The 11,147-nt window shown below is 37.5% G+C and overlaps 1 protein-coding gene across 1 annotated transcript; it reads right to left on the bottom strand.

Moving 5' to 3' along the window:
* Nucleotides 1–304: 304 nt before the first annotated feature.
* LOC104540294 (kit ligand-like) lies at nt 305–10,754 on the bottom strand (the record flags this gene model as incomplete). The annotated part of the gene is made up of 5 exons (XM_010184066.1): nt 305–539; nt 1,786–1,869; nt 3,311–3,387; nt 3,882–3,991; nt 10,659–10,754. Coding segments are annotated over 4 exons (323 nt in total), but the record flags the coding sequence as incomplete, so codon positions are not given.
* Between the last annotated feature and the right edge of the window lie 393 nt (nt 10,755–11,147).

Below are 11,147 nucleotides of genomic sequence, written 5' to 3'. Positions count from 1 at the left end.
CTTATAAGTAAAAGGCAAGAACACGGGTCCACGGCATGACTTTGCTTTCAAGTTTTATATACAATACTGAAGAGTATGTCATCTGTATCCATTTCTGCATTTTCTGTCAGTTCAGAGAACTCCATCTGAAGACACAAAGGTAAGGTTGAGGACACAGAACTTAAATTAAGGATGCAAAGGTATTTATGACTTTCAAGAATTACACATAGTTGGAGGCATTTGAAAGACGCTTTCTCTTCAGGACATGTACTTTGTTTGCAAGAGTCCACTGCAAGTCTTAACGCAATTAAAATTCCCAAATTCCACACAAGGTAGATATTCACATAAGATACAGTCCTGCTAAGTGCACACTCTTCTTGTCATTGTTCAGTTCAGTGTTCGTTTCACAGTAACAAACACAAATTGTCCTCATTTCTATATTATGTCTATGGAGTCATGGGCAGCAACAACAGATGCAGACTCAGTCTGTCACTCCAGAAGGAATACGAATGTGCTTTAAGCTGCTTCATTTATGAAGCGAACATGGAACTGTTACCTGCCTGAAGAGAAAAACAGAAATTGTAATTTTGCTGATTAGTTTTCCTTTCTGTATTAGTAAACAGTAGAGCTTTTCATACATATACACATTTCACATACAGCTTTTCATATATAGAGCTTTTGTCATATAATATGGACATTTTTTCTTATAATTCTGGAAATAGATACATTCAATGACACTTGCACAGACATTCCTTTATTCTGAAAGGAAAATTGTTGTTAGAAGAAGTACTTTCCTGGTCCAAGAACACACTTGCCTGCAAAAGCTCATTGATGTAATCTACAGTTATGGAACAACTCTCAAGGTTATACAGAACTGTTATGTTTGTGCATTTTGGTATCTGGCAGCAAACTTCGCTTTGAAGTCATCTAGACAAGCCAATGCCAAACTGAGTTTACATCTTTAGAAAAATCAAACAACTTATCCAATGCAATTACGACTTCCCTTCTCAGTAAGCAGATGTTAAAAAAAGGAAGCTAAGGAGACTGGAAATCGATCTCAAGTTATAGATAACATTACCACAATGAACACTCTGGAATACATCCGAGAGTGACCAGTACAGGATGAACTGGAAAACCTGGATTGCCTGCTATCCTCTTTCCACTTCACAATATAAAATGAAGCATTCAGCACTCTCTGAATCTTCCAGATCCTTGCCAGAGATGCCATGGATTAAGTGCAGCACAACTCCTGCAGTAAGAAGCCCCTTGTCAGAGACAAGCACTGTCCTGCAGGGAACAGCGGGGTTCAAGAAAGCTCAGTCACCTTTGCTGCTCACCCTTACATACTAAAGCAAGAATGACACATCTGCTAAGGCTACAGAGTCTTCAAACTGTGCTGAGTCAGCAACAATTAATAGAAGCTCAGCTCTACTCATTCTGTTCTCCTACACTCACCTGCTAGTTTAAGGATTGTAGTTTTTTAGGTCACACTGCTTTGAAACAGCTGTAGAACAACAGCTGAAGATTTCTCCATATCGGCTCTCATACTAAAAAGGAGGAGCAGTAGCTGTCCTTCATTTTAGAATTTCAACATTTCATTTTGTAACATTCAGGTTAAAAGTCAAATACCCAAGTTAATGATAAAGAATTAATTACATTAGCTGATAAAGATCTCAGGTACAAGCGAAGTCTACTGATTATAACAAGTTTTACGTTATTCGTTTCCCAAAATGGACTCTGAATCACTTTCTGTTTCAGCAGCCAAAAGTTATGAAGCCTATGGTAAGACTTTCAACCAGAACTTACCAGTACATGAAACAGTAACAGTGTGGAGGGAGAAAAAGCAACAGCTACACTTGTAGATGTTCCTTTTCTTTCTGCTGCAACATACTGGAAAAAAAAGGTACTTTATTACTGCAATGCTAGTGTTTCGATGAAACAGAATGGAACGGTTTGTCAGTTAGTTATAAAAAAGGCAATCCAAAGTATTAGAATTTATGTTTGCTATTAGGTCTTCCTAGTTATAGATGAATATTACAAATTTCTCATTCGGAAAAGAGAAAAAAACATACGGAATATAGTTAAGAAGACATCTCATGAAGAATATAACCTGTTTATATTTCCTGTTAAGGCCATCTCCTGCATTTAACTGTTTCCTCTTTTCACTTTCCTTCCTATAAAGCAATGTTTTACACTTCCTGTGAAGTTAAAAGGAAGATGCCTGTTCTATTTCACAAGTTTTAGCACCTGTGAGGATGAAGTGCAGGATGAGATATTTGTAGCAACTAACATACTTGTTCAATATATAGTCTTCCATTCTATGTACTGCACATGTATTGTTCTAGAAAGTTTAAATGGTGAAAATTTCACCTTCTAGACCAGAATCTCACCTATTTCTGCCTTCAACAGCAGGCAGCACCAGGCATTTCATACAGTGTGAGAAGCCTACAAGGTAAGATGTGTCCTTTCGCCATCTGCATCAGATATTTCCCTGAATCCCTCATAGCTAAAATTTGACCAAACACTCTGAAATATGAGGTTTAATAATACTCTCAAAATGCTTTACCATGAACTATTCTAACTTCAAATATCTCTAAGTCCTTTCCTGAATTTCACAGACTTCTTTGCCCAAGTCATGTCCAAGCAACTTTGAATGTCTTCAACACCAGTTATTTCTAAGGTATATTTAATTGACTGAGTTGCTCAAATTTTTTTGTGCTTAAAAATCAGATAAAGCAGTGTTTGAGTATGAATAGAGCCCTGAATCATATCAGGATGACCTTAGGAAGTTATTAGGATTTGAATGACATCTCATTAACTTCCCATTAACATTAAAAAAAACCCCTGGAAAACACAGATGCTTGTATCCACATACCCCTGGGAATGTGAAAATGTGGAAGAACAAAAAAAAATGTTAACGCAAAATATATTTAGAACTATATATGAGCATAGCCAGGAAGACATTGTTTTCTATTTATTTACATAATATAACCTAACTTCACAGTACAGAGTAGATAAAAACCTCATTTTTTTGTTACTTCCCCTATAGGTCTTAGCAATCCTATCTCACAGTGGGAGTAAGGACAGATAAAGTAAAGACAGTGTCCCCTTAACAAAACTTTGCATGCAGAAATCTCCTCCATATCAATTTTTATATTTTAACTAGAAGCTTTTTTAAGGACACACGCTAAGCACACATTTTGCCTCTATAGCAAGACCTTGTGTTTGGTTTTTCCTGTATTTGTCTCGGAGCTAGAGAGAAACTTTCAGGAAGTCGCTTTCAAATAAAAACTTAAATTTGCAAATACATATATAAAATGGAACAACATACCTTATCTCATTTTCCTCTTGACAGTCATGACACTGTGTATTTTCATCACTTTCTGGTCTGGATTTGGGATGTGTTTTCTAGGAAGAAAATGCATTAAATATAAATATTCTAAAGCTCTCTTTAACAGCTCCCTAAACAATTGTTGTATGTTTCAGTTTGCTTCAGATTTTCAATATCAAAGTCAACTTGCAAAATGTAGGTCAAATTAACACACATCTGCTACTGGTATAATTTTACTGTTACAGCCTTTGCATGGTAGGCAGAGGCACAAGAGGCAAAAGCAAAAGAATCCTCTTCTGAAGATGTAATAGAACTAGGAAATTGGGGGGGGATCCCATGTTTTTAATTTCTAATTAGACAGCTATCATGCTGGTAAGACAGGATTTGCACTTTGGTGGTGGAATTCAAGAATCTGACAACATGCATTTACACTTGCATGCCACACAGTTCAGTGATGATCAGAAGAGATGTCTCTTGCTTTCAAATGCAGAATGGTTCTGCTCTTCCTAGCCCCCACCCAGCTATGAAATGTACTATCACTATGTAAACAATTAAATGTAATATTTCCTACCTTCCAGAATATGGCTCCCAAAATAAAGCCAATAAGAAGAGACAGCAATGATGTCAGTGCTATGCTGATCCCTTGCAGGCTTGAGCTGCTAATGAAGCCAAGTGCCTCTTCTGTAATTACATATGTTCTTGTTAGAGAAGGCAGATTTACAGCAGAAAACTATCTTCAGGGCAACATTATTGCAAGAGTACTTTTATGCACCACCTACTTAACAGCATTTTAAATAGCAGAATAGATACTTTGAAGTGCTGCATACATGAGATGCACTTCATACAAAATCTCACAAAGTTTTTGACCACAAGGATGCTCCTTCCATTTCTGAAACAACTGTGTCGAATAGTTCCAACATTGATTGTCTTGTTGACATTTGTTGAGAATTTTCTGTTTCCTGCACTTCAAAGTTCTGGGTTAATCAAATTTTAGAGGTATTATTTTGTAACACAAAGTAATTCTTTGAAAAGAATATATCTGTCACTTTGTGCATTTGCTTAAGTTCCATAAGACACATCCCACTCACTGCAGATAAATCCCACTTTGTCTTGCCACTAACGAATGACCAACATAAGGTCTCCCGAGGGAGGTTAATTTAACAAAATAAGCCTGACTTCACTTCTAACGTCTGTCTGGAAAGGTTCTGGTGACTTCAGTAAGATCAAACCCATGCATCTTGAAGTCTACCTGTGTGTTATTTTGTTGTAACTATTTCTTGAGAGTTTTTCACATTTTATAGGGAAGAGACCCAATTCAAGTATTTTATGTACACAAGCAATTCCACTCCTCCCACAGGGAGCTATATGCATGCTGAGACTAAAATGTGGCCCTCCAGTTATTTTATCAAGAGCAGGATGTGAAAAGTCCTACAGAGTCACCCTGGGATCCACCTTCTGAAATGCAAAGTGAGCCACAGGAAACTGCTAGTTTAGACACCATCCACCTCATTTTAGTTCATTTCAAGATTTGGTGTCTGCAGCTTGAATGGTAGGTGTATTGTCAGATTACAGGAAAAGAACCAAACTGTAAGCACTGAGAAAGTGTAGATGAATACATACTGAAATTAAAATGGACTGGTAGCACTAGAAATGTGTGACTCATGCAAACAGCAAATGTTTAAGCATGTACAGTATGATATACTGGGTCAAGAAATGTGTGTTCGGTATATTATTAAACAGCCTCTAAGAAAACACTTTAGTTTAGAAAAGAGCATTCTCATAATTAACTAGCAACTCATTTTCAACCCTCTGAGATTTGTTGGTTGTCATTTTGCAAGCTTTTATAAAAATGTTCTTTTTATCCCTGAAATTCAGCTATGCTTTCTGGAGTCACAGTAAAAAGGACTAAAAAGTAAGAAAACAAAAAGTGTGTATCTTACATGCTCATACACTACATGTATTTCTCTCTCTCATTCACTGTTTACAAACTCTAGGTTCTGACTGTAAGGACTTGAATTTTACTTACATCCATCAGACTTGGCACACTAAAAGGAAACATCAGTCAAGCAGAACTGATGCTAGCTTGCCGTGAAAGAAATCTATCTACAGAGAAGGGAAAGGTAGCAGACAAAGATATACAGAGGTGAACATCAGCTGAAAAAAAGAGGCTGTCAATTAGTCTGTCTCTGTCTGCTCGGATATTAAAATCAAGGACTGAAATTACCTGGAGGGGCATATCTTTTCTAAAACTATCTGTCGCAGATTAGGCAAAGAGGAGCTTTACTTGCAGAACTGACCTTCAAGAAATCCAGACAAACTGAATATGGCTAAAACCAGCCTGAACATCTCAAAAAAATTCCTGTCATTACTTCATCTGAATTGTATTTTCAGCATATTCTCAGAAGAAAATCCTATACTGCTCTTGTGCTCTAGTCAAGAAAAATGCAACACTGCTTTGCATAATCATATTGGCCATTTATCGCAATGAAAGACTGCTGAGTTATACAACTGAATTATATAAATCCTATGGGGATGGTCATGTTTTCTGGATTGGGACCTGCAAACTTCAAAAAAAATGGAAAAGTGAAACAAAAAATCAAAGGAAAAACTCCTGAGGTCATACAGAGCATAATTTATTTGATAACATGTTATGGTAGACTGTATAACCTCAAAAATCCTACTCTGCCTACTCTGCAATGCTAAGCAGCATGTCATGGCAAGCATACTGAATTCTAAGTGAACTTACAGAGAAACATTCTGTAGGCAGGGTGATCAGTGATAGTTTAGCACCCTCATTTTTACAATTTTTCACAAACTTTAAAGAATTAGGCAACAGCAGAGCTCCCTTTACAATGAGGTATCTAAAAGTGGAAAAATCTCATTTCTGAGAATGTACCTCCAATGCAAATGCTTTCTTCAAATCTATGGAAAACCAAAAGGAATAGACAATTAGCTTTCCAGGTGGAGACATGCAACCCAGGGACAGAATCTAAATACAGTCAAATTGTGACACCCTCTTCAGCCTACCTTTTAAAAGTGGAAACAGATTCTTTTCATAACTTGAGCATGTATGAATTAATTTGAAAGTTAAATAACCCAAGTCCAGAAAAAAAGACTCGTGAAAGATTTGGAGAGAATAAAATGAGTCATGGAGAACGAAATGGCAGGCTTCCTCATGTGCCTTTTATTTATACTAACATCTAAAACAGAACAAGTTGGAGAAATTTTGGTCTGAAGGATCTCCCAGATATCTCTGTCCTAATGAAGAAAAGGGAAATAAGGAAAGCAAGCTGGCTGCAAATAGGTTTTTATTTCTTCCATAGGGACGTTTTCCTCTGGTAAAAAATTTCGAGCTCTACACAGAAAGATTCCCACTCCCAGCAGTTGTAAAGGCAGAGCAGGATAAGGAATAGGAGTAGCCAGGTGTATCAGTAACTTTGTGAACTCCTTGGGCAACACCAGAGGAACTGTTGGCTTTGCAGTTAGTATATTATTCACTTAAAATAGACTCTATCCAGCAAGGTGCCAAATGGGAGTGGAAGCAGGCCAGCACCTCTCAGAGCTCTCACTCTGCACCTTGTGGAAGAAACCCTTAGGAATTGAGTTTATCTGATGTGGAGTTATGCATAGTCTTCATGGACATTGGGATATTACGCTGTGAACAAAATACATTTACATTAAAAGTCACTCAGCTACACAATGAAGTTATTGAGCTGTTCTCCACCTTGAGCCATGTATGCAGGTATAGCAACCAATTATGATTCAAAGCACTGGCTCAGTTTTTTGCCATATATGTCTCAAAGGAATTTTCATTTTACTTCTACTCAGCTCCAACACAATTACCACAAGATCTTATCTATAAAAATTTATAGCAGTTCTCACCTGTTCATTATATCAACTATAAAGCTGGAACAAAGGCATGGAAGGCACCACCATTAAGACATGGGTGAACATTTTCAAATTTTTGTGTAATTACTGAATTAAACTATGGTATTCTTTGCTTAATTATAAACGTAGACCTTCTTCCTAAAAACACTTACAGAAATCTCTGTGTTTACATGTTCTTTGAGCTGCTCAGTACTGAATAATATAGCTAAATTACTGTGAGGAAATTATAGGCAAAAATGGAAGAAAGAAACACTGAACTTTCCACAAAAATATAAATAATACTATGGCATTATATTGAGTTAGAAGTGTCAGTAATAGCTAGTAAGTTTAATCTTTAATCAGAGTAACCTGAGATTCATCTGGTGGGGGGAAAAAAAAAAAAAAAGACTACTATTTATTGTTTGGTTCCACCACTGAAAGAAGAGAGCAGGACTCAGGAATTCTTATCCTGACAATTGTTCTTTACAAAGGAACCATCTCATCTGAATTCTCTAGGCTCTGCATGGTATAATAATGTATAGAAAAACTAATGAGACTGGGACTTCAACAGTTAATTGGAATTTAAATTGGACTACAGTCATGTAACAGAAAGAGAAGAAAACAAGAATTGGTAGGGTGTTTGAGAATATTATGGTAGAAAAGATGGAGCGAAGACATGCCACAGATCTACATTCAGCACTGCAAGAATGAAAACAGCACTATTATTATGTAAAAAAAAATTGAATGGGACAATTTTTACATTTTACATCAGTGGCAGTAAGAAAGACTTTTGGTGTAGATTTTGTCAAGGTTCTACTCTATTAAAATAGTTTAATTTTATCGTTGTGTAATAGCAATGAAGTAATGAAATATGACTCTTTCAACAAATGGAGCAATAACATGAAAAAAACATGTAATTTAGCTAATTTATATTATATACAATTTCTATTATAATTATTTCACAAATTATTTTATTAGATTATGCACTTCAGGTTTGTCTAAGTTGAATTTAGACCTAAGAGTAGTTCAAGTCATGTGAGTACACAGGCTTTATTAATAGATTCAAAATTTATTATTAATCTGGAGGGGTTCTTTTGCAAACAGTGAATGCTTCTAAATAATCTAGAAACCATGAATTTTAGAAAGCTCAATTTAAAACTATTTAATATTAAAGAGGGTAATTTTAAAAAAATGCAGTAGTTTCTGTCTGGAGATGCTTTTTTCAGGTTTTCCTCTTCTCCAAATGTTTTCCTTTTGGAAATTTGAATCTAGTGGTGCCATTCTGAGAACAGCCTTGAAGCCAGCAGACAGGGTCCCCAGTGCTGAGGCGTCTTCACATGGGAAGTAATAAGATTTATTCGTTGTTTTTCCTTCCAAGAAGGTAGGGATGAACCAAAATAAAAAACTTAACTAAGAAAACTTCACTAAAATAGAAAACTCTGTCATAAAGCAAAGACAAAACTAAAACCAGTACTGAAGACCATTTTCAGGTAGTAAGACAGAGATACCAATAAAGATGCCACAGGTCTATCCCTGCAAAAAACTCCAAACAAATAACTAAAGTGTAACCAGTCAGCATCCAATGTCCAAGTTAATGTGATTTAATCTGATTACAGGTTCAAACTGTCCCTAGCCCCAGACATGCAGTCCCCATGTTGCTTCTACATAAGGCTGTTAACTGATATCCAATTTTCCAATAAATTGCTTAAGAGAATGATAATCAGTTAAAACACACCTGTACAGCATATGGCCAGCCAAGCAACTTCTTTGACCTACTGCATTATTTTAATTAGCCTTTTTTCCTACTTGCTTAATAAACCTGCTTCTGTACTCCCCTCCACAGCACAGACACAGGTGGCACACCCCTGCACTGCCTGGCATCCCTCCTGCTACTATGCTGGATCAAACTCCTTTCATCTGAACTGCTCCTGTAATCCGACTTTCTATAGGCCCCTCAATCCATTTCTATCACTTCAGCATGTAGCTGAATATTCTTCCTCTAGTAGCAACAGCAAAAATTATTGCATATTCAGATCTGAGAGAAACAGGAATGTGCTTTTTAGCCCCCCTCCTGGTGCCTCATAATTGGCCCTGGCTCCTCAGGTTATTTGCAGCCAGCTGTGTGACCTCTTGACAAGTAAATTATGGCAGCAAGTCTTCTCTTTTCCAGAGAGGCAGGCTGAAAGCCAGGAGTCAAAGGTGGGTTTTGTTCCAACCTTCTACTCAAAGGGTACTGGGGAATGATGACTTAAGACCTTCTCTTAATTAGAAAGCAATCAGGAAGGGTTTCAAATCTGACAGCAGCTGTGAGCCAGCTAAGAGGTAGCATGCATGGTGATAAAAACCCAGAGAATAACTAGATTACAGATTCCCAAGAGAAGGAGCGTAAGAAGAAGCCCAGTCTTAGTACTATCTGTCCCACCATCAGGAGCTACCATCATGTCCACCAGGCTACATCAGGCTGCCTCCTTGCCCATGTTTACTCAAGCACAAGGAGTGCCAGCCACACACTTCATCAGCACACATTTAGATAACACGGATGCTTGTGAAGTGAAAGGAGGAAATTGTAAAAGAGATACACACTGTCATCCTGACCTGTCTGGGAAACAGGAACAAGGGAAACAACACCACAGTTAAGCTTTAATCACCATTTCAGGAACCTCTAAGGAAAAACACCTTCTTTTGTTCACACGGAAAACTCCAGAAAGTATTCACCTTGTTGTACATGATGTCACTAAAAGCCCCTAAAACTCCTCTGCTTCTCCTAACCTCAGATTCCTATATCCCTTCTGACTTGTGATGAGTAATGCTGAGGCTCTTGGAGCAGCAGTTCTAGGCTCTCTTATCTGTCAGTGATCAGTCACATAATGCATTGACCAAGACACATGACAGAGATGGCCATGCCAGAGAGAAGAATACAGTCTGCCAAAAGTGTAGTGACTTTGTCCTCGACCTGAACCAAAAGCATGCTGACTGTGGAGCTGTCCCTACTGCGACTACAGCAAACAAATGTGAGGACTATCTTCAGGTTTGGTGTCAACTTTGGGATTGACAATGCAATGTAATGTACAGCCAAACTCTTTGTCCATGTGAGTATCCTGGGCCCAATTTTGGACAGCTATTCCGACTATTTGGAATTACTTCCTTTTCTGAGAGTTAAAATGAGGTGTCTGGGACAGCCAAGTTTGCCAAGGCCATATGAGTACTGAGACCTCACGACAGCCAAAACTAAGAGACCTGCCCTCTCCAAGTTGTAAAGAGCTGTCACATCATTGTAACTTGATAGCATCTCTAAATTTTGATTAGATTAGTTCATTGCATTTCAGTATGACAGCTGAGAAACACATGGCATACCATCAGGCACAAGTAACTTCCCATTAATTTGCACAATTAATGACATTCTTTTCCTCTAAGCTCTCATAACAAACAGCTACCAGAACAAAATGGAGACACATATATTAATTCAATCACTTGTACTTACTGTTACTGCTAGTGTTACTGCCAATGCTGTCATTCCTAAGGGAGCTGGCAGCAACAGGAGGAAACAAAAATGTTTTTGTGACAGCGACTCTGGAATCTAAATAGAAAATGAGTGTGTCAGCATTATGTAACTTAAAATACAGTTCCCTCTATATAAGATGATGGACTACAGGGCTTTTTAAAAAATCTGGCTACAGGGCTGGTTTTAAAGTGGACTAAGCCAAAAAAGGTACTCTTAATAAGAGGCAGATCTGTCTGCACACTGACCTGCTGCTGAACAGGTATTCTGCAAAAGCAAGTGCTTTAAACGAGTTCTTAGGTTATGGCACTGATCTACTTCTAGTTATTATGGATGTAACTGTGCAACTGGATGTGTTGTCCTAATTAAAAAGCTAATAGCTGTCAGTAGAGAGAGTAAAAGAAAAAAACAATACAAAACCTCCATTTACTGGAAGGATGAAAGCATCTTGCTCAGGAAACTGGCTGCTAC

The sequence above is a fragment of the Mesitornis unicolor genome, unplaced genomic scaffold (assembly GCF_000695765.1).
Source record: "Mesitornis unicolor isolate BGI_N332 unplaced genomic scaffold, ASM69576v1 scaffold4315, whole genome shotgun sequence".
NCBI lineage: Eukaryota > Metazoa > Chordata > Aves > Mesitornithiformes > Mesitornithidae > Mesitornis > Mesitornis unicolor.
This window is presented reverse-complemented; position numbering and strand designations above follow the sequence as displayed.